The sequence below is a fragment of the Oryctolagus cuniculus genome, chromosome 9 (genome assembly GCF_051225735.1).
Source record: "Oryctolagus cuniculus isolate XC-2025 breed Fujian yellow rabbit chromosome 9, ASM5122573v1, whole genome shotgun sequence".
NCBI classification, from domain to species: Eukaryota; Metazoa; Chordata; class Mammalia; order Lagomorpha; family Leporidae; genus Oryctolagus; species Oryctolagus cuniculus.
In genome coordinates, this window is record NC_142875.1 from 16,806,448 (window position 1) to 16,830,049 (window position 23,602).

Consider the following 23,602-nt stretch of genomic DNA (forward strand, 5'->3'; position numbering starts at 1 on the left):
GGCCCTATATATCTCTTGTTGCCTGAAATGTGTACCTAGAAACATCTACTCAAAGAATTTATAGGATTTTTATGGGGATCTTGAGTTCTCTTTCAGATTCACATCATTTTGAAACTAGATAAATCTAAAATGTCACACTATCCTAGACCTTAAGAATTCAAGGAAAACAAATTCAACGAATTGAACATAAATTATGTACTGAGCTTTGAAGCCTTGTGCTAAATATGGTACAAGGTTCAGTCAGGGAGAAAGAAGCACAAATGGTATTTTGACAGTCACGTGTTGTCTGGTATAAATCCTGCAGCTACTATTTTCCAATTTAAGAACTTTTTTTCTCTTTTGCTATAGTAGATTCCAGGATTTTGCAAAAGATACACCCAAGTGTGCATCAACCTCAGGGTTGCTAAAATGGCTTACACATACTTTCTGGATTACTCCTTATTTCAAAATACTGAATTTTGAGCCATTGCCAGAACCCACGTTCTAATTTTAACTTAGAGAAACAGTCACACAGCTCCTGATCCACAACCGCTCTCTCTCGACGCCCACTGCCCAATTATCTAGAAGTAGGAATCTATACCTTTAATCCTAAATTGGGCACAACGGAAGGAGGCGCGGAAACCTGCGTGGGTTTAAATCCTAGAGTGCCAGTCTCATTTTCACATCACGCAAATGCAGGGCTGCCTAACAACAGCTCTGCAAGGGGCCTACAGCTGCCGACTGCCGCGGTTGGAACGAATCTCTTCTGGGAAGAGAATTCCCGCACAGCGTTTGTTGGAAATCAGCTATCTGTCGGCCTGTTTGACCACCGAGTAGGAGCGAAATCTGTTTTTCTCTTTGAAAAGCCTTCCCGGGGCCAGCAACAGAGCGCGCCCCGGCACCACGTGTCTGCACCAGCGACGGGATTGGCAGAGAGCGTTTCGGAGCCGCGGTCTAGACGCGCGCGGGCCCGCCCAGCTGCCAGAGGAGCCGGGGCTGCGGAGAGAAGAAGCCGAGGAGGATCGCAGAGGGGAGGGGGCGGGAGGGGGGTGGGGGACCTCGAGACGCCGGCGGCCTGCAGTCGGAGGAGACCAGGAACCGCGCCAGCCGCCCAGTCTCGCCACGACTTGCCCGGTGGAGACGCGCTGCGTCCTGCTCGCTGGAAAAAAGGCGCCTGTTCGCCTCTCCGCGCTCTGCCGCTCCTCGGCCTCCGCCGGCCCCGCTTGCGCTAGCAGCGCCCCTGGGATCTGGGTCCCCTGTGTCGCCCCGGTCCGCTCGCAGCGCCCGGCATCTGCCCTGGAGCGCGCAGCTGGGGTGAGCCGAGGGCAGGGATGCGCCAGGCGTCCGAGGCAGGACCGGCGAAGACGGGCCCGCCTCCGGCCTCTCCGGGCTACCAACCGAGCCTCTCCAGATCCCGCTGGCGTGGCCGCTGCAGCCCCCCAGTCCCCGCTTGGCTGCTTAGGAGGGACGCCGAGGCCCCACTGTTGCCCGCGTCCTAAGGGCCTTTGTCTTTAGCGGGTTCGGCGGGCCCGCAGTGCCGCGCGCCGGGGACCAGAGGCTCCGGCGCACGGCTGGGGGCCCTGCCGAGATGGGGGGCGGAGGGAAGGCGAAAGCGGGCCCATTGCTTTCTCATCCGGCCATCTTGTAACCGAGATCTGACCAAGGGGGCGAGGACGGCCAACATGCGCGGTCCCAGGCTTGGAGAGGCTGCGGCGAACCGAGATGAACCCTAGGACCCGCGCGCCTCCTCGCTCCGGCCGCAGTGGGGCGCACAGGCAGCCCCCACGTCCACCTCCGAGCACGGGTTAATCCCTCCAACAGACCAGGGGAAGGGAAAATAGGAGGGATGAGGGGCCGGCATTTCCTCCAGCAAGCGCCGGATTCGTTCGATCGTTCCGTTCGGGAGATTGAACGCCCTCTCCGTGCCCGTCCCGTGCTAGGTGCTGGGGGCTACATCGGTAAGCAGGAGAGACCCGGCCCTCGTTCCTGCGGATCCTGCAGCCCAGTGGATGGAGCCCAGAGCCTACAGACCTGCCAGGTCGGTATCCTGACGCCTTAAACAGATGGGGAAGCCGAGGCCCAGGGCTGACCATCTTGTTCTCGGTCAGGCAGCAGGAAAACAAGAATCAAACCCACAGCCCATCTACGAGTGTGTATGTCTCTAGGGCTTTTATGCCAGGCTGCAGTGGGTCGTTAGTAGTTGTTTATTTATTTACTTTTTCACAAGGGCCCTGAAACAGTTTGGGCGCCATGGGACGTGCATGCTTTGTTTCCTGGATGCTTTCCGATGGGTTTATTTCGGGGTCTGGAAAGTGCTAAACGTATTTGATATTACAACTTGGCTTCCAGTTACTCTGAACGGCATTTCCCTCTCTTCTGTTCACCTATTTGGCTGTTAGGGAAGAAAACCATTTTCCCGATGGTTGGTCCGAGCAGGGTCTCCCCGGTGGACTGAGGAATGTCTGGCTTTTCCTCTGCTCGCTGAGCTCTGTGGTGACCACGGGCAGCCGCCAGACCACCCCGAGGATGAGAGGCCTCAGGTCTGCAGGTCGCTGCTAGGACAGCGCTGGCTTCTCTCCGGAAAGCAATGCAGACCACACGCAAGCTGGGAAGGTAAATACCGCGGCCTCGTGGAACTGGACGCGAGGATGGTGAAAGGCCCCCTCCGCCGGTTTTAGAGGACGAAAACGCCTTTGAAAAGCAGCTGAGCAGGAAGACATTTAGGAAGCCTGCCATCCTATATGAGTAACTCCCAGTTTACTTTATAATCACAGCTGGATCGCGATGTGGTATTTTAAAACGCACCTTTAATTTTAGGCGTGCAATTTTTAAAAAGCTGTGACATGTATATATACCCCCGGGGTAATCAACACAACAGTCAAAATGTAGGGCACTTCTAGTATCCCCAAGTTTCCCAGAGCCCTTTTGCAGCCGGCCCCCTTAAATGCACACACGGTCTTTTGGATGGATAGATTTGTAGAACGACAGCGGGTGGCACCTAAGAAGGCAAGCTCCCCGGGCTGGCGCCCTTTCCGGGAGCACGGGTGTCACCACTCGGTCTGTTCTGGTCCCGCAGGGCGCCGGGCGCATGCTGAGCGCGCGCAGGGGGACGCGCCCTTCGCTCCGGTCCGGGCTCGGGCGCTGCCATAGTAACGGCCCTGGACGCCCAGACCCTAGGTCGCCGCCGCCGCCGCCGCCGCCGCCGCGGGGAACCCGGCCTTCTCCCGCTCCCGAAGGCCGTGGTGGCGGCGGCGGCCCCGGCCGGGTAGAGGAGACCGCCCCGCTCCCCCGACGCAGGCACACGCGGCCGACTGGCTTGCGAGCATGGTAAGAGGCGGGATCCCGGGGTGCGCAGCGGGCACGTCGGCTCCACGGGACCCCAGCTCCCCGCCCCGCGTCCCACCACGCCGTCTCCTCCTCCCACAGCCCTTCCAGAAGCACGTGTACTACCCGCTGGCCGGCTGCCCCGAGGGCCCCGACGCCTCTGCAGCCGGCGGCGCGGCGGGGGCAGCCGCCATGGCGTGTTTCCCTCCCAGCGCGGGGCTGGGCCCCCAGCCCTTCTTCCAGTTCCGGCCTCGGCTGGAGAGCGTGGACTGGAGGCGGCTGAGCGCCATCGACGTGGACAAGGTGGCCGGGGCCGTGGACGTGCTGACGCTGCAGGAGAACATCATGAACATCACCTTCTGCAAGCTGGAGGACGAGAAGTGCCCGCACTGCCAGTCCGGGGTGGACCCGGTGCTGCTGAAGCTCATCCGCCTGGCGCAGCTCACCATCGAGTACCTGCTGCACTCGCAGGAGTTCCTCACCTCGCAGGTGCACGCGCTGGAGGAGCGGCTGCGCCTGAGCCTGAGCGACTGCGAGCAGAGCCGGAAGCTGCTCACCAAGCAGGCGGGCGAGATCAAGCTGCTGAAGGAGGAGTGCAAGCGCCGGAAGAAGATGATCTCCACGCAGCAGCTGATGATCGAGGCCAAAACCAGCTACTATCAGGTGAGGTCGCCGCTCAGGGTGGCTCCCGCCCCCCCCCCCCCCCCCCCCGTAGCCGACCGCTGGCCTGGGTGGTTACCTTCTGCAGCACCAGGGCTTCAATCATTAAACAGCTAGGTTGTCCGAGGACCTCACTGAAGTGCTCCAAATGCGCTTGTGGGAGGCGCTTCCTCCTGCTAATGGATGTCCTGAACGACCAGCCGTGGACCAATGGCTGCTCTGGAAGGCGGCCCCAAAACCATGTGGAGTGATTAGACTTAGGGGGTTGTCTCATTTTTAGAAAGTTTGGGATACTTTCAAATGGACAGAAAAGTGGCCACAAGCGTACAAAGAACTTTGATACACGCTTCACCCACATTCACCAATTATTAACACTCGGCTGGACTTCCTCCAACTCTGTGTGCCCTACGCTCTTGCCTCTGAACCATTTCTCAGTGAGCTGGGGACTCCCCGGTACTTCCACGTGTATAGTTCCTCAGACCAAGAGAATTTGCTTGCATCAGCATTTAGAGAATTAAACATTTTTTGTTTTTCTAGTCTTAATTTACAGCTGCTATGGGTTACACATTGAGCCCAAGATAAATATAGCAATTTTTTTTTTTTGACAGGCAGAGTTAGACAGTGAGAGAGACAGACAGAGAGAAAGGTCTTCCTTTTCCGTTGCTTCACCCCCCAAATGGCCGCTACAGCCAGTGCGCTGCGACGACCTGAAGCCAGGAGCCAGGTGCTTCCTCAGGGTCTCCCATGCGGGTGCAGGGCCCAAGGACCTGGGCCATCCTCCACTGCCTTCCCGGGCCACAGCAGAGAGCCGGACTGGAAGAGGAGCAACCGGGAGAGAATCCAGCGCCCAACCGGCACTAGAACCCGGGGTGCCCGCGCTGCAGGCGGAGGATTAGCCAAGTGAGCCGTGGCTCCTGGCCAATATAGCAATTTTTTTTTAGCATAACAAATCAATCTACCTCTTACTAATTGATTAGATGGAGGAAGTGCACAAGGTATAAACAGTGTTTGGAAATGATATTAAAGTAAGCAACAGGGTGACAAGATCAGTTTCACACCCTTACTTTCTAGTCATTTTAGTGGAAGATGGTTTACTGGACTAAAGTGTTCTCAAACTAGATGAGCAGTCAGGAAAGAATTCTCTGAGAGGCTTGTGTCTGACCTTGGGTGAGCAACCATGAGGTGTAACCTTCAAATCATACTTTTTTTTTTTTAAAAAAAAAGATTATTTATTTATTTGAAAGGCAGAGTTACAGAGAGGCAGAGGCAGAGGCAGAGAGAGAGAGGTTTTCTATCCATTGTTTCACTCCCCAGAGGGTTGCAACGGCTGGAGGTGCACCAATTCTAAGCCAGGGGCCAGAAGCTTCTTCCGGGTCTCCCACGTGGGTGCAAGGGCCCATGGTCTTGGGCCACCCTCTGCTGCTTTCCCAGCCCATAGCAGAGAGCTGGATTGGAAGTAGAGCAGCCGGGACTCGAACTGGTGTCCACATGGGATGCCGGCACTGTAGGCGGCAGCTTTAACCACCATGCCACAGTGCTGGCCCTCTGAAATCATACTTAACATGGTTAAGGCCTGTTGTGTAAATGTCACTTGAGAATCAAATATTTACAGATAGTGCTATGATGTCTTTTTATACAGCACACAGAATAGATTCTCTTGAAGCATTTTAAAGTTTATTGTGTTCTAGCTTTGACAATTATCTCGTAACAGGCCTACTGTATAAAATCCTGTTTGCTTATTAACATCTTTTCATTTCACTGCCTTGGAAAAAGCTGTTGGTAAATAAAGATTCTGAAAGATGGGTGATAGATAAGGATAAAAGGGAGAAGACTCGATTTTATCAAACAAGTGACACCTGCCAACTCCTGGCAACTCAGAAGATACTCTGGATGACAGTGTTGACTTTGTGGAGTGCTCAGGCATGACATGAAGAGGTAGAAGTGACCGGGCCAGCTTTCCTACTTGGGTGGAGGGCTACACTCTGTCCTCTATAAGGAGTTTGCCATTGTTTCTTTATGGGTCTTTGAGCCCTGTGTTTTAAGGTGACACTTCCATAGTCAGACCACCTGGGTGTGAGGCCCAGCTGTTCCAATGTAAATATTTCAAAGGCATTTAACTTCAAAACCTTGTTTTCCTCATCTGGAAAATGGGTTCGTTAGTAGTAGCTACCTTCTAGGGTGATTCTGAGACTTCCATGAGGTAGCACACATGAAGCATGAGGAAGGCTTCCAGTATCATTTGCCAAGATGGTATCTTTTGGGAAGAAAGCCTTCAAGAGTTAGTGTCTCAGGTGCCCAAATTTTAAATGCTGGGTAGAAAGATATTTGTTAGAGATTTAGAGATTTGTTACTCTCTTCTCAGTGCCATTTTTGTGACAAGGCCTTTATGAACCAAGCTTTTCTACAAAGTCACATTCAACGCCGCCACCCTGAAGATCCTCACCTTGGTAAGCAATGAGATCTATGTCAGAACTGTTTCCTTTGCGTTCCCTTTTTCTTTTTTTCAGTGAGGCATGGTCCAGTGCATTTCTCAGTCCTTTTACGTGTGATAGTTCTGCCAATCCAGTAAGTAAATATTGAGCCCCTACTATGTGCATGCAATGCCGTAAGTTCTGGGGATGCAGCTGTAGCACAGCAGAGAAGCGTTGCTCTCTTGATCTCACATCCTCCAGTGCGTGGGGCCAAGGAGCCGCACGCAAACAAGTATATGAGAAAGTCTTTTCAGTTGGTGGCAAAGGCCATGAGGATGTGAAAAGAGCAGGAAAATCAGGACTCCAGGTGGTCAGTGAAGGTATATATTAGAGATCAGAATGATGAGGAGGTTCCAGCCTGGTGAGAATCTGGAAAGTGTCCCAGGCACCTGGAACGCTAATTGTAAGGGTCCCAGGGGAGGTAGGATGAGGTGTTTGAGGAACAGAAGGGAAGCTGGTGGAGTAGAGTGAGCAAGCAAGGTGGTCTATGATGAGGCTGGAGAGGGAGTTGCCAGACCACAGGAGACCTTGAGGGACCTAGGCTGGAAGGTGGGTGTTTTATTGAGCACAGTGGGAAGTCACTGGAGGATTTGAACTAGGGGAGGAACATGATCTAATTTGTACCTGAAAATGATTCCTCTAGCTGCTGCGTGGTGCCAGCAGTGGAAGCAGGTGGAGAAGTGAGGAGGCTGTCCCAGCAGCCCAGGTGAGAGATGGTGGTAGCCTGGACCAGAAGGTCCCAGGGCAGAGGGAAATGAAGATGAGGTGTTTTGGACATAAAGCTATAGAGATGTGACTTAGCACGAGAGCAAGAGGAAATGCAGAGTTGATCCTGGGTTGCTTTCCTCCTTGGTGGAGGAATGGCCATGATGTTGACTGTGATGGAGGGCAGGGGATGGCACTAGTTTGCAGTAGGAAGGAGAATTGGGAGCTTGTGTTGGCCATGGGTACATTTCCATCACACACATAATCTACATGCATGTGGGGAATGCTGCAGGTTGCAGCTCAAGGGAGAGAGCCCAGCTGGAGATAGGAATCTGGGAGTCAGTGGGAGAGCTGTGTTGGCTGAGGTCATTCAACAGAGGATAGAAACGGCAGAGGCCAGTGCTGAGGTTCTCCCAACCCTAGGCACTCCGGAAGAGCAGCACAGTGGAGAGGGAGCAGTAGATCTACAGGGGTCAGGAGGGAACTCTGTGGATGTGTTGTCATGGAAACCAAGAGACAAAGTCTTTCAGGAAGGAGGTGGTGGTCCATTGCACCGACTGTCCCTGGGGCACTGGGTAGGAGGAAGCCTGAGAACTGACTGTTGTCCAGATGCTCAACTTGAGTGAGCTGGGAATTGTGAGGGAGTAAGTGCTATAGAATACAGACCCTGATTCCAACAACATTGGCTGGGGAGGAAAACGGAGACGTGAGAGACATCGTCTAGACCAAAAGGCGGGATGAAGGGAAATTAAGATGTGCCTGACTGTTGATGGGAACTAAGCAGAACAGAGGAGGAAGTGAGGAGGCCAGCAGGGTGATTCCAAGTGGTTCCCAGATGTGAGGCTTCCTGCTGTGTGGGTGTCCTCAAATGCAAAGAATGCAGGGTGTCCGTCCCCTCCAGCAGACTGAAGCTCTGCAGGTTGTCAGTCATTCTCATTTTGATTCTTAGGATCCAGAAGTGCTTGTTGCTAGCTTGTTACCCAGTACCTGAGCCTTTTTCCCCACCTCCATTTAGGGCCAGTCTTTTTCTATTTCTGCCCCTTTTAGGTAAATAGATGTATTTAGGAAATAACTAGGCTTTATAGAAACAAAAGAATAAGCATAACATTCCACTTAAAAGCTATGGACCACAGAGACAGTTCAGCAGTATATGGTAAAGACTAGAAGGATGCACTATTTTACGTAATCTATCATTCTTCAGTATGACACTGACCTTCTTTCTCTTCTGTTTCAGTATCTTATTCTATCTCATACTCGTATCAGAGAGCATTTCAGACTCTGAAATGAGTATTATTTCTTCAGGTCATCTTTGAGATTCTGACTTTCTACTTTGGTTTCCATCCCTTTCATGTCTACACTCACAGACACATGTATATCCATTCAGTCATGTGTACATCTTCATGTAAGTACAGGTACCTAAGTACTCTCCCTTCACTTGTCTCTACTTTGTGCAAGTTTTCAGTACTTCGCTTTTGCCCCAGCTGACTGAGAATGGCCCAAGTTTTGCATTTGGAATGCCCGCCCTTTGCTTGTGTTAGCACCGATGGGGTCCTCAGGAGCATTTGGTGGGAGCCCAAAGGATGGTGACCTAGAGACTTTTATACCGTGGCACCTGCAGTGGAAGCCATTGTTCCCATGGAGACAGGCATCTCTAAGAAGAGCCCACATTGCCATTGTGTCAAAGCAGCCAGGATTATTTGTTGCCACCATTGTTGCTCCCCACACAGCGCTCTCACACTGTCTCCATCAGATAACCCAACCTCAATACAGTGGCTGAACAAATCTGCCAAAAATAATTCCTTTCCCAATAACATAAAGGGCTCCAGATAAGAACTACAGAGCAAAAATGGGCTCACGTGGGATGAAACCAGTAATAATAACCCAAGGAAGAGCTTCCTTTCTCACCCATAGGACTGTACCCTGTAAGTTTTCAGATGGCGTCTGTGATCTTGTTTTGACAAGACTTTCTGTTGGAACAGACTATAAGGCAAAGGCACAGACCGATAAGCTGCAGGGTGAGATCGACATGTTGAAGGAGCAGCTGCAGCTCACCAAGTCTCAGCTGGAGACCTCCCAGCATGCCCATGCCCTCCGGTTCTCTAAGGTATGACACAAAACTCTGAAACAATAGCATTTTAATTACAGTTCTACCTAAATCATGTGTGCCATGGACTCTCATAAACAGGACCCTTAGAAGATTCTAGAACTTGATAAAATGTTGTATTCGGTACTGCCAATCTTACTCTTTAGTATCTTGCTACAAAGCACATCCTGGAAATATAATTCTCTTTCTCTCTGCTTAAAACAATCCATATTTATTATCTTACATTACATTTCTGTGAGCCCAAAGTCTGACGTGAGTGTCACTAGGCTAAAATCAAGGTGTCAGCAGGGCCATGGCCCTTACTAGAGGCCGTGGAAAGAGACCGTTTCCTGCTTGTTTAGGTTGCTGGCAGAACTCAGTGTCTTGGAGTTGTAGGGCTCAGGTCTCTGCTGGCTGTCTGCTGAGGGCTGCCACTGCTTTCCCGGTGAGGCTGCCTGTGTTCTCTGGCTGACGGCCCTCTTCCTCCATGTTCAAAGCCACCAACAGTGGGTCCAGTCCTTCTCCTGCATCAGGTGTCTTCTCTTTTCCATCATATTTTTTTTTTGACAGGCAGAGTGGACAGTGAGAGAGAAAGACAGAGAGAAAGGTCTTCCTTTGCCGTTGGTTCACCCTCCAATGGCCGCTGAGGCCGGCGTGCTGCGGCCGGTGCACCACGCTGATCCGGTGGCAGGAGCCAGGTACTTATCCTGGTCTCCCATGAGGTGCAGGGCCCAAGCACCTGGGCCATCCTCCACTGCACTCCCGGGCCACAGCAGAGAGCTGGCCTGGAAGAGGGGCAACCGGGACAGAATCCGGCGCCCCGACCAGGACTAGAACCTGGTGTGCCGGCGCCGCAAGGCAGAGGATTAGCCTAGTGAGCCACGGCGCCGGCCCCCATCATATTTTTGACCTGTTTGTGAGCCCTGTTGAGTACTTGGAAGGTCTGATTCAGTTACTTAGGGATGATGAAGGCCTCAGGAGGAAAGACAGCCGTGATGCTTGAAATCCAACTGCTGTGGGTACCAAGTCTGCCTTCGCTGATCCAACCGAGGAGTGACCTGAGTGCACTCCATGGAACAAATAAGACCAGGAGAGAGCATTTATCTTGTCACTACTGAACTACAAGTAATACTATGCTCAGTTTTTTTCTTGTTTCCTCTGGAGGACAGGAAGTTTGACTTTCTAGGTGAAATGGCAAGTTATTTCACAGAAGATGGGGTGGAGCCCTCTTGTCTCTTCATCCGCTGTCTCCCTCTCTTTCTCACTCTCTGAAGTGTCATAAAATTCATACAGCACACAATTTACATGTTTAATCATTGTAAAGAATACAGTTCAGTAGTGTGAAGTATAGAATAGCTCTTCCTTAACCATGGAAAATACATGCCAAGACCTAAGTGGGTGCCTGAAACTAGAGACAGGATCAAACTCTCTATATGCTATATTTTCTCTATACATGTGAACTTATGATAGAGGTCAGCTTATACAAGCACACTAAGAGGTTAACAACAATAATAAAATAGAACAACTATAAAAATGTAATAAAATTTCTTGCATCACTACTTTTGCATTTGGGGGCCATTATCAAGTAAAATAAGGATTATCTGGACATAAGCAGGTACTGTACCATGATAGCCAATCTAATAACCAGGATGGCTAATAAGTGGCTAACAGGAGGGTGGATATGCTGAACAAAGGGGCCATTTGTGTCCCAGGCAGATGGAGCAGGACAGCACAAGTTTTCATCATGCTACTCAGAATAATGTACAATTTTAAGCTTATGAATTGTTTTCTTATAAATTGTCTAATATTTTCAGACTACAGGTAAGTGAGATGACAGGAAATGAAACTGCATTTAAGGAGGGACTATTATATTCAGATTGTTGCAACCAATATCCAGAACTTTTTTCTGAGATAAAACTAAAATTTTGTCCCCATTAAATAACTCTCCACTCACCTCTGTATATATTCCTCATATATTATAGTAGTCTCATAGCTTTAAGCTCTTCTATTTAGATTATTAACCCATTTAGAGTTTATTTTTGTTTATGGTGTGAGGTAGGGGTTCACTGTATTGTTTCACATGTACTTATACAGTTGACCTAACACTTTTTGTTGAAGAGCCTATTCTTCCCCCCATTGAACTGAAGATTGGCATTCCATTTCTTCAAAAAAGGATATTGGAATGAGATTGCAATATGAATCTGTTGATTTCTTTGGAGAGTATTGCTCGTTAAAAATGTTAAATCATCAAATTCATGAACGTGGATGTCTTCCCATTTATTCTGGTGTTATTAGCTTTCATGCAGTTTTTTTTTTAATTGTTATTTATTTATTTGAAAGGCAGAGTGACACAGAGAGAGGGAGAGACTGAAAGGGATCTTCTATCCACTGGTTCACTTCTTAAATGCCTGCAACAGCTGGGACTAGGCTATCAGCTGCAGCCTCCCTTTTAAAATTTTTCATATTAGCTTCATGTCAAAACTGTTATTTTTTAAAGATTTGTCTATTTTTTATTTGAAAGGCAGAGCTACAGAGAAAGAGGGAGAGATAGAGAGCTCTTCCATGTGCTGGTTTACTCCCTAAATGGCTGCAACATCTGGGGCTGGCCAGGCTGAAGCCAGGAGCCAGAACTTCATCTGGGTCTCCCAAGTACATGGCAGGGGCCCAAAGACTTGAGCCATCTCTCACTGCTTTCCCACGTGCTGATGCGCGTGTAAGTGGAACAGTTGGGACTTGAATGGACACCCATATGGGATGCTGGCATCGCAGATGGCAGCCTAACCTATTATGCCACAATGCTGGCCCACGTCAAAACTTTTAAAACCATGCTTTAAAATAATTTTAGGAATATGAAATGCAGAAAACAAAAGAGGAAGACTTTCTGAAGTTGTTTGATCAATGGAAAGAAGAAGAAAAGGAGAAACTCGTTGGTGAAATGGAAAAAGTCAAGGAGATGTTTATGAAGGAATTTAAAGAATTAACTTCCAAGAATTCAGCATTGGAGTATGTAAGTATTAATCCTAGTGGCTTCTATAGTTTTGGTTTCCTTGAGAGGTTTGTTAGTGTGGCATTGTGGCCAAAGGACCTGGAAGGTGTTTTACTGTGCCCAGGTACAGATACCCCTCCCTGCTAGGGGCTCCGGGATTGCTTGAGGCCTACGGAAGACAGAAGGAGTCAAACAGGTTGCTTTGTTGACCCTTTCCGTATATGGTTAAGTTCTGATACCAAGTTTTGGAACTTCCAGCATTATGGCTGGAAAGGGTGACACAGATCACCAGTGCGGGAGAAGGAAGCCAGTCTAGACAGGGCCCTGCCTTACCGCAGTGCACAGTCTTGCAAGCAAGCAAGGTGTGGCTAAGTAAGGCCTTGGCCTCTGTGGCAACAGCACTGGGTCAGAGTGTCTCCTCCTCCCAGAATTCCTTCCTCAGAAACCATCCATTCCCACTGGGATCCTGAGCTCACCATGCAAGCTCCTTTGAGCCGAGTTATCCTGTGGGCCAAGGAAGGAAGGGAGCTCAGGGGAGATCCTGGAGCTCCCCCTAGGGGCCACCACGGTTTATACAGGAGGCGAGAGGGCTGTTTTGGAATTCCGCCAACACTCTGAGCTCTAGCATAAGGTCAGCCAACCATGGCCCAAGACCCAAATCTGATGGCCCACCTGCTTTCTTGATGGGCTGCAAACTAAGAGCGGTTTTACGTTTTCAAATGGTTAGGAAAAAAAACCAAAAGGAGACTTTTGTGACATGACAGTGACGTGAAGTTCTGCATTTTCGCGTCCGTACGTGAACATTCACTGAGTCACAGGCGTGCACGTCCATTTGCGCTCAGCCTGTGCTGCTTTCTCGCTGGAGCAGTGGGTTGAAGGCTTTAAGTGAGACACTGTGTGACTCAAACACTCAAACAGTTACTCTCTGGTGCTTCTGGAAAAAGTTTGCCAGCTCCATATACCTTCCTAAAGCAAATGTGGTGGAATATTCACCATCACACAAGGTGAAGTGGCGTTCCCTGTGCTGTTCTTTCAGTCTCTCTGTAAGTTGCCATTTTCAAATAAAAAGTTGAAGAGAAATTCCTCTGGGCAGCTGTCTGCGTCAGCCTCCCTCGGGCGGGCACAGAGAACAGCACCACGCTCCCCCTGCAGTTCCAGTGCTTTGCAATAGCAGCAGCACGCTAGGTGCTGACGCCTTTGTATGGTTTCTTTCTTTTTTTTTTTTAAGATTTATTTATTTATTTGAAAGTCAGAGTTACACAGAGAGAGAAGGAGAGGCAGAGAGAGAGAGAGAGAGAGAGGTCTTCCATCCTCTGGTTCACTCCTCAGATGGCTGCAATGGCCAGAGCTGCGCTGATCCAAAGCCAGGAGCCAGGAGCTTCTTCTGGGTCTCCCATGTGGGTGCAGGGCCCTAAGGACTTGAGCCATCTTCTACTGCCTTCCCAGGCCATAACAAAGAGCTAGATGGGAAGTGGTGCAGCTGGGACTCGAACCGGTGCCCATATGGGTGCAGGCATTGCAGGCGGCGGCTTTACCCGCTACACCCCAGTGCCGGCCCCTGTATGGTTTCTTGTACCACTTCTGCTCTGGGGTATTCACATCTCCCATCTGTGCCTCCTCTAAGCGCGACACAGTATGACCCACTGGAGTGGGTGTTGACATCGTTCCCTGCAGGATTGGCTTCTTGCGACTTCCCCGTGAAGGCCACACTTATTTCTTCCACAGTGAGTCGCTGCCAACTTCAGTTCTTCGGCCCTAGAGTCCCTCTGCACTCCTGCCTCCTGCCTCAGCATAATTATGGAACAGGGCTCTCCCCCCACAGCTGTTCTACTCCTGCTGGTTTTTCTTTTTAAGGCGTAGTTCACACCCTGTACAAGCCCGTGGCTTTTAGTGCATTCACAGAGTCATGGTGCCATGTTCATGGTCATCTGAGGACATTGTATCACTCAACACAAAACTGTGCACCCATCAGCACCCATTCCCCATCCTGCTCTGACAGCGGCTGATCCGTGTTCTGTCCATGGATTCCCTGTTCTGGATATCCACATGAATTGAATCACACTGTAGGCAACTTTTTCTCAATGGCTTCCTTAACTTCACATAATATGTTTGTGTAGCATGTATCAGTAGTTCATTCTTTTTTATTGTTGAATAACATTCTATTGCATAGACAGACCATATTTTCTTTGTCCACTAGCAGTAGATAAGCATTTGAGTTGTTTGTCCTTTTTGTCTACATGGTTTTAAGAAATTAACCATAGGCAGCCATTTGGCACAGAGGTGAAGTCACTTCTTGGGATACCCACATCCCCTATCAGTGTCTAGTTTGAGTTCTGGCTGCTCCACTTCTAATCCTGCTGATGCACATCCTGGGAGGTAGCAGATTATGGCTCAAGTAATTAGTTCCCTGCCACCCGTGTGGGAAACCCAGATTGAATTCTGGGCTCCTGGATTTGGCCTGGCCCAACCCTGGCTGTTGCAGGCATTAGGGGGAGTGAACCAGTAGATAGAAGATCTTTCTCACTCTGTCTCCCTGCCTGCCTGCCTGCCTGCCTGTATCTGTCTCTGTCTCTCTCCCTCTGAATTTCAAGTAAAATGTAAATAAATTTAAAAAAAATTAACAGTAGACATTATTGTTTAGGATAGTTTTAGATTTACAGAAGAGTTGAGCAGGTGGTATAGAAAGTACTACATAGACCACTTCCACCCTGCACAGTTTCCCATTACTGACATCATGCATTATGTTGGCATATCTGTGGACTTCCTGAACCAGTATTGATATTTGAGTGCTAAAGTTCACATTTTATTCAGATTTCTCTTGTCCTTACCCAGTGTCCTTCTTCTGCTCCAGGATCCTATCTCGCCTGGCACAGTTATATTTAGCTGTCATGCCTCCTTAACAATGCCTCTTGTCTGTGACAGGTTTTTCAGACTTGTTTTTGATGACCTTGATAATTTTGAGAAGTACTGGTCCAGGTGTATGGCAGGGGGCCCTGCTGTTGGGGTTTATCTGATAGTTTCCCCATGAGGAGAGTGAGGTTATAGGTTTTACTTTGATAAGGTTTGAGGGAGGAAGTACAGTGCTGCTTTCATTGCATTGTACAAAGGGCAGACACAACATGATTTATGACTGTGGATACTGGCCCTTTGCCCCTGGCTGGGGAAGTATTTGTCAAGGAGCGGGTTTCTCTGCTGAAAAGATACGCCTTCTCCCCTGCCCATACCGCACTCTTTGAAACGAAGCCATTTTGAGCAGCCACGTTTAAGGAGTGGAGAAAACGCTCCCCAGCCTTTTGGTCTGGAAGGGAGCTTAATACCTTCATGGTGTTCTGAGGGCTCTTTTTCTACAAGTAACTTCGGGAGTAACATAAAAAAAAAAAGTAAAATTTAAATGTTGTATTGTGTATTAGTCAGCCTTTCATTACTACAAAGAAATGCCTGAGGCAAGTAGTTCTAAAGATGTATTTCGCTCAGGGTGTTGAAGATTCAAATCCAAGATTAGTGTGGCACCTGGTGAGTGTGGCGCATGTGCAGGGGAAGGATCCCCAAGGGGGTGGGCACCCAGAAAGCAGAGGAAGTGGGTGGGCCCAAACTCAGGTCTGTAAAACAGCCCCTAAGAACTCCAGAAAGCATCAGAGGACCACTGTCGAGAGCATGCCCCCAGTGACCTAAGAAACTCACTACCATGAATACATTACATTTCCCCTCTCAGTACCATTAAGACTTCAGGGTTTGCAGTCCTGCATGGGTTTGGGAGCGACATTGTACTTACCCCGTGGCAAACCCCTAATAGATTTACTCTCCGGGTCCCTGGGCAGTGTGGACCTCTCACTGCAGAACCAGTTGCACTCATGATTCTGGCAACCATTATGTATTCATCATCTGCCCCCTGCACCAGTTTTTTTTTTTTTTAAAGACTTCTTGTTAAAGATTAGAAAGTTTCCTTTTCCTTTTTCATCCTGTAAACACTGGGAGAGAAACAGACAAGACAGTCCGGGGAGGGGGAAGAGGGAGGAGCCAGAGGAGTGTCCAGGAGGACAGTGAGATTTAAGACGTGGCTGTGCTCCTGGGTTTTACTCAGTGTTTTAGTGTTCCCAAAGTACAGAAGCCACGCTGGCAATGTTGGATTTTATTTTATAGCAATTGTTGGAAATCCAGAAATCCAACATGCAGATCAAGTCCAATATCGGCACGCTGAGAGACGCACAGGAGCTGAAAGATGGCCATGCTGCGAATCCTCAGGATATCCAACATGTTATGCAGCTTCTCGACAGTCAGGTATGTAAAAAAGGGTCAGAACCGCCTGCATTTTTCTTAGTGAAGTCATTTACTGGAAGCATCACCTGCAGAAAGCCCTGTCTTTCATTGTCTGTGAGGGGAATTATTCTTTTTTTTTTTTATTGTCTCTAAAAGCATACCTAATTTTGTAATAGCTGTTCATTAAGTGCTTGTTGTTGCTTAATAGCTATGAATACAGCTAAATAGTTGTTTCCTGTTTTCTTAACAATGTCCATTTAAACTGTTACTATTATTTATTTTTCCATATTTCAGACATAGGTCTCACTTTCAAAAGGCGTAGAAAGGCGTTTTGAAGCCCTATATTTATTTTCAGAGCTGAAATATGCCACTCCATCAGCAAACTGATGGTCTTTTACATTTCTCAAACATAGCTGTAATCATGTGGAAGTGAACCTCTGTAATTAGCACAAGTTTTGCCTTGGCTACATTCGTTGGTCAGTGGTAGTGGCATAGGGGAACATTTTTTTTTTTAAAGAGTTATTTTATTTATTTGAAAGATAGAGTTACAGATAGAGATAGAGCCAGAGAGAGAGAGAGAGAGATCTTCCATCTGCTAGTTCACTGCCCAGATCCTAGACAGTTAGTGCACAGTTTGATAGGAGGGACTTGAGCATCCTCGGTTGTCAGTGTTGTAGGGCACCCTGGAGCTGGTCCCCTTGGATACTGAGGGATGAGCATTTTCTGCTGGGGCAGCTCAGAGTGTTCTGAACATCCGGGTCATAGCATCTCTATGGAGCTCTACACCGGACCAGACACCTTAGAAGGCAACTCTGTTGTTGTGTCTACACAGAAGTGCCTTCCTTAATCCTCTCAGTCCACCAGGGGCTGCTCAGCCTGGTGCCCAGCGTGTGGTTAGGGGACCAGGAACCTTACTCTCACCTTGTCTCCCCAAATGGAAGGACATGGTTTTGAAGTCTGGAGGTCCCACCCGCTTCTTCTGTCCCCTTGCTGTGAGCTCTGTTCATAACCCCATCCATGAACTAAAAAACCTTAGTGGTTCCTTTTGGCTTCTTTTGTTGACAAACTAGCACTTATTTTTGTAAATACTATTTTACTGGAACAGAGCCAAGCGCATTCATTTCTGTTGTATCTCCGGCTGTTCTTCCACAATCAATGATTGTGAACAAGTTGTCCAGGCACCGGAGCCTAAAATATTAACTATTAGCTTAATGGGCGATCTGTGTCGACTCCCACCTTACGGTACAAGATTGAAACCACTAGCAAATGTGTGTAAGCATTTTCAGCTGTGCATAGTTTTTAAAATAAGTTAAAATTTTGTCAGATAGACAGCTGGACTTCCCACTAAAAAGGAGGCTCCTGTTTTTAGCAGATTTCATTGTTACAGCTGCACTCAAATTACTTGTTTCACTCTTCTGTAGGAAAGCAAGTGGTCAGCTCAAGTTCAAGCTCTTCATGAAGAACACAAGAAAGAAAAGAATCAGGTAAGATTAAGAAACCAAGGGCCTGTGTGCCGGTCATTTTCTTTTTAGTAAATGTAGTATTTGTCCACCTAGTAACATTTGTGCAAAAATGTGAAACACAATTAATACTACTTATAATTCCAATATCAAACATGACCACTGCTACTACTCATTATAATTTCTTTCAGTTTTCTGTCCACGCTATTATAAATGTTGCATTTCTGTAAGTCTAGAGCTCTGTCTATATGGACTACGAAACTTGGATTTTACTTTATAGCTTTATATGCTTTTCACCTCATGTATTATAAATGTTTTCCTATTTTTTTAAAAAAAGATTTGAGGGCTGGCGCCGTGGTGCACTAGGTTAATCTTCCGCCTGCGGTGCCAGCATTCCATATGGGCACCGTGTTCTATTCCCAGTTGCTCCTCTTCCAGTCCAGCTCTCTGCTGTGGCCCGGGAGGGCAGTGGAGGATGGCCCAAGTGCTTGGGCCCCCGCACCCACATGGGAGACCAGGAAGAAGCACCTGGATCCTGGCTTCAGATCGGCGTAGTGCCAGCTGTAGCGGCCATTTGGGGAGTGAACCAATGGAAGGAAGACCTTTCTCTCTGTCTCTCTCTCTCTCTGTCTATAACTACCTGTCAAATAAAAAAAAAAAGAGTTTAAAAAAAAAAAGATTTATTTGAAAGGCAGAGTTACAGGGAGGGAGAGGCAGAGGCAGAGAGAGAGAGAGAGAGAGAGAGTTCTTCCATCTGCTGGTTCACTCTCCAAATGGCTACAACAGCTAGGGCTGGACCAGGCCAAAGCCAGGTTCAAGGAGCTTCATCTGGCGCTCCCATGTGCGTGCCCCAAGTCCTTGGGCCACAAATGGGTGGCTTCAAATGATAGAATCATTGTCACACAGTTTTGACTCACATGCTCCATTCATGGAATCAGTCACATGTGTTCTCAACTATAGCTCCTAATGGTTAACTGTATGGTGGAAGTTGCAGCTCCCAGAGGCCACGCCCTCTCCCTCAATGACTGGGTGAATTCTTCAAGGCCAGCTGGAAAGTGTCTCTCCTGCTTTCATTCTCCCCTTCAAGAAAAGCCTAGAACTTCTTGTTAAGGAACTCAGCCGCATAAAACGTGCCCAGGCAGGAAGCGCTTCCTTCTTGTGAACTCAGAGTTGACGGGGCTGTCCTGTACGTGCAGTCTCACCATCTTTGCTGTATTCCATCCACCACATGAATACATCCGCAGGTGCCACCCAGCCCAAGGAAAGAGACCATACACGGTGCATGCACTAGAAGCTGCAACCTTGAAGGCCATCTTAGAATTCTGCCCAGCTCCTCCTCTGGCCGCTGTGCACAGGTCACCAGAGGCCACTCCATCTAAGTAGGCAGTCCCTCCCTCTGTCATTGTCACATCCCAGGTGCAGCTCTGATCAATGTTGCACACAGTCTGCTTCTCGGTGCTCGTTTATGGCCTGTCTCTCCAGCAGATCACAGAACTCTGAGTGAAGGGGTCGAACTCTCGAGCTCTCCACTGTCTGCTGGCATCCACTAATGTACCTAAAATATGGTTGGCACTCATTAAATACTGGCAGGATGAACGTGGAAGGTAGCTGGCCATCTAGCCTGGGGATCACTCAGCCTTCTTTTCTTATAGATAGCGAAGTAAGTGCTCCCTGTAGGGTTAAAGAGGTGTCTGTAGGTCTATGCCTGGTTTGCTCTAGGTTTTCATCATGGGCCCAGGCAGTCCTTGCTCGTGACAATCCTATCCTGTATTTAGGATGATGACATTCAGCTCCCAGCATGTTTTACCTTCACCAGCCAAGATATGGGATCCCAAGAGCATTGGATAGTTTTTCTGTGTCCTAAACAGATCTATTAGACAAGAAATGTTCTCTCTTGTCCCTCTATGTTACTGGGAAGTAAATGGCCCATTTTTACCTTGTAGAGGTGTGCGGGAGCTGGCCTGTGTCAGCTTGTGAGTGTATCTATCTCTTATCAATCAATCAGAGTGTTTTGTAGTTAGTTTTTTTTTTTTTTTTTTTTTACAGGCAGAGTGGACAGTGAGAGAGAGAGAGATAGAGAGAAAGGTCTTCCTTTGCCGTTGGTTCACTCTCCAATGGCCGCCACAGCTGGCACGCTGCGGCCGGCGCACCGCGCTGATCCGATGGCAGGAGCCAGGTGCTTCTCCTGGTCTCCCATGGGGTGCAGGGCCCAAACACTTGGGCCATCTTCCACTGCACTCCCTGGCCACAGCAAAGAGCTGGCCTGGAAGAGGGGCAACCGGGACAGAATCCGGCGCCCCGACCAGGACTAGAACCCGGTGTGCCAGCGCCGCTAGGTGGAGGATTAACCTAGTGAGCCGCGGCGCCAGCCTGTAGTTAGTTTTATAGAGATTTTTTGTTGTGAAAACTGGTTAATGGTCACACCACTGGGTTCTTGGGAACATTTAGAAATAAACTGAGATTGGAGGTTACCTTAGATTTAATGCTACTCAGAATTCTGTATGGTATGTATTGTTACCCATTTTACAAATGAGGCTTTGAAGGATGCTGTCTTGCCCCACGATCACAGATATTTAAATGCAGGCCATACTGTTGTGCTTCAGGGACTTAGCTGGTGGAGAGGAGGAAAGAGAGGGACTGGGCACAGTGGCTGCTTTCCCGTAAGGATGAAGACTCTTTCCTTTGAGATGCTCTAACGTACCAGTACAGGGTACTTCAAAAATTTCATAGAAAATGGAACAAAAAGATAAGTTCTTTTGGCTGCAAAACAGTTTTGAAATCCATGCATAATTTTTTCAAGATATTTTCCATGAGCATTCCTCAGACCCCTCAGAGTCCCTAACCAGGGATGCACTTCAGAATCACCTGCAGCCCTTTTATAAAGTACGTGTGCCCAGTGCCCCCTAAATCCGCTTCAGTAGCTTGGTCTGGGATGTACATATTTTAGAAAGAAACAAAAACGATTTGGCTGTTCTGATTTGGATCTACTACAAGGCCGGCACGGCGGCTCACTAGGCTAATCCTCTGCCTTGCAGCGCCGGCACACGGAGTTCTAGTCCCGGTCGGGGCGCCGGATTCTGTCCCGGTTGCCCCTCTTCCAGGCCAGCTCTCTGCTGTGGCCAGGGAGTGCAGTGGAGGATGGCCCAGGTGCTTGGGCCCTGCACCCGCATGGGAGACCAGGAGAAGCACCTGGCTCCTGCCATTGGATCAGCGCGGTGCACCGGCCGCAGCGGCCATTGGAGGGTGAACCAACGGCAAAGGAAGACCTTTCTCTCTTTCTCTCTCTCTCACTGTCCACTCTGCCTGTAAAAAAAAAAAAAGGATCCATTACACTAAATCACTAAAATCTCTACTCTTCATCACTAAGAGCATCTTCAGAGCATTTAGGAACTGAACTGAATTCAGGTTTCCTTGTTAATAGGGAGCAGGCTTTAAACCCACTGCTTTCCAGGCACTCCTGTAAATTTCAATGACCTTCTCGCTGAAACAGAACTCAAGCTGCAGTTTGTGTACTTTCTCTCTGTGAGTTGCGATTGCACAGAACACCAACTTTGGTTGCATGAAAGAAGAGGGGCAGGTCTTTCCTGGGTCCTGGTCACCTTGGATATTCAGAATTGTGTGTGGCCACCAGGCTGCGCTGCTCTCTCATCTGCTGGTTTAGCCTGTTTAGAAGTTGCTCATACCTTCCTTCTTTTCTCTTAAAGCCCAACAGAAGGGTGAATTCAATCAGGTTTAGTAATCTCTGCCCAAGACCTAACTATTAATTATTCCACATGATTGGTGCCTACTGTGCCCACAATGCACATATTGTATTTCTCTGTTTAGGGGAAGTTGTGTTTGCCAACTTTTTATTGCCTTACCTAGATTCTTGGCAGTCTTTTTTTTTTTTTAAATAACATTGGTAGGAGTTCAAAGAAAGTCACAGGTAAGTGATGGGTATGCCCTCATGACCTACCCCAAGATGCTTGAGAGCTGGGGAGGTGCAGAATGGCCATGCAGTGAAAGGAAGAGAGGAGGTGTGATGGGGACAGGTGTAGAAAAAAGCATAGAACTTGATATGGTAGATCAAAAAATATGGGCTCTCAGGCTACACATTTTTTGAAATAATTTCTGGGCTTAGACTCTCCACATTCCTCTCTAATTCTTTTCTGGCCCATTCTTCTCATTCCCTACCTGCCCCCCCCCCCTAAAATTTTATTCCTTTTGTATACCTAACCTCATACCTTATTAAGATATAACCCCTTGCATTGATATAATAGGTACATTATATATAATTTGTCAAGGCCCATGTAATATTTGTGTTGTTTGCCTGGTACATTTCTTAGAGTAGAGGCAAATTCTATTTCACTAAATAGTAGTTTATGGAGCTTAGTGACCATCTCCAGAAAAAGTTAGAAGGCAAATTTAGAAACAAACCTTTGTGCTGGTAATTTCTCCCATTCTTAATCCCAGCATCACAATGATGTCATGCCTTAGTGCTATGGTTTGGATATTGGTTTGGATGTTGGGTGTATCCCAGAGGCCCATGTGTTCAAGGCTTAGTCCCTAAAAAGTCTTGGGTGCATGGTACTAAGAAGATAGAAACTCAATCCAAATACTGTGTTTGGAGGCAGTGCTTTTTGGCAGTGATGAGATTGGATTAAGTTGTTGGCCTGGAGCCCCTGTGAGTGGATCATGGTGGCTTTAAAAGGAGAGGCATGGGCAGACACACTCTCCTCCCCATGTGCTGCTCCTTGTCCCCATGGGTCTCTGCCATCAGGAAAGAATTCACTAGAGGCCAGACAGATGGGGCTGCCAATCTCAGATTAGGAACCTCCAAAACCGTGATCCAAACTAGACCTCTTTGTTCCTCCATAAGTAGCTCGTTTCAGATATTTAGTTATAGTTAAAGAAAAAAGCTAATAAATACACCTAATTTTCCATGTGTCCCATGCCTTCGTCTGTTTTGGGTTGAGACTGGGAAATCTATAGAGGAATCAAGAATTATTGTGACTGATGGTTCTGGGGGCAGGCATGTCTGAGAGTGTCAGTTTAGCTTCTTGGTGGAGCCTCACGCTAATTCAGCTCATGGCAGAGAGTGGAAGGGCAAGGGGGCACAGGTGAGAGAGACAAAGCACAAAGGGAGCCTTGCTCTGTTGCAACTCGTTCCTGGGGTAACCAGTCCAGTCCCTCAAGAGTGATAACACATTCCTATGAGAGGTCATGACTCCCTCTTCACCACTTAATTGTCTTCTAAAAGCCCCACTTGCCCACATCACCACAATGGCAATCACATTTCAGCATGAGTTTGGGAGGGGACAAACCATGTTCAAACTGGAGTTATTTCCCTTCTTCTTGGGGCCTTGGACAACTCCCCATATTATTGATCATATCCCAGACCCTAAACCTTCATTTGAAAGCCTGGACATTTCTGTTGGCCTTTCTGTCTCATTTCTGGCTCAGCATTATCCAGATTGCTTGGGGAGCACTATTCCAGAGCTCTGTAAAAATGCAATGAAGATTCTAGAAGACTGAAAGTTGTTTTGCAGGCTCCAGTCAGATAGTCTTTCTAGGCTGGTTCAGTGTTTGTCCAGCCTCACAGGACACAGAGCACTTCCAAAGCAAGGCTACATGCATTGTGTGTTCTGGCAGTGGTAACTTGAGAGTCAGATTTTGGTCTGGGCTCTGTCTCTCCAGC

At 48.3% G+C, this 23,602-nt stretch overlaps 1 protein-coding gene across 14 annotated transcripts in view; it reads left to right on the forward strand.

Moving 5' to 3' along the window:
* Positions 1 to 967: 967 nt before the first annotated feature.
* DZIP1 (DAZ interacting zinc finger protein 1) overlaps positions 968 to 23,602 on the forward strand; it is a 53,250-nt gene continuing 30,615 nt past the window's right edge. For 4 of the 14 annotated variants that reach the window (XM_017343555.4, XM_017343559.4, XM_017343558.4 and 1 more), the window contains exons 1-11: positions 968 to 1,293; positions 1,920 to 2,017; positions 2,379 to 2,592; positions 3,056 to 3,306; positions 3,406 to 3,966; positions 6,326 to 6,410; positions 8,504 to 8,551; positions 9,119 to 9,243; positions 12,068 to 12,229; positions 16,349 to 16,486; positions 17,887 to 17,949. In XM_017343555.4, the coding sequence (XP_017199044.2) occupies positions 3,304 to 3,306; positions 3,406 to 3,966; positions 6,326 to 6,410; positions 8,504 to 8,551; positions 9,119 to 9,243; positions 12,068 to 12,229; positions 16,349 to 16,486; positions 17,887 to 17,949 (1,185 nt within the window). In that variant the 5' untranslated portion in view covers positions 968 to 1,293; positions 1,920 to 2,017; positions 2,379 to 2,592; positions 3,056 to 3,303. Of the gene's footprint in view, positions 1,294 to 1,919; positions 2,018 to 2,378; positions 2,593 to 3,055; positions 3,307 to 3,405; positions 3,967 to 6,325; positions 6,529 to 7,077; positions 7,141 to 8,441; positions 8,552 to 9,118; positions 9,244 to 12,067; positions 12,230 to 16,348; positions 16,487 to 17,886; positions 17,950 to 23,602 lie in introns of those variants that run through there. The other 10 variants (XM_017343557.4, XM_008260108.5, XM_070048381.2 and 7 more) reach the window with 8 other exon arrangements.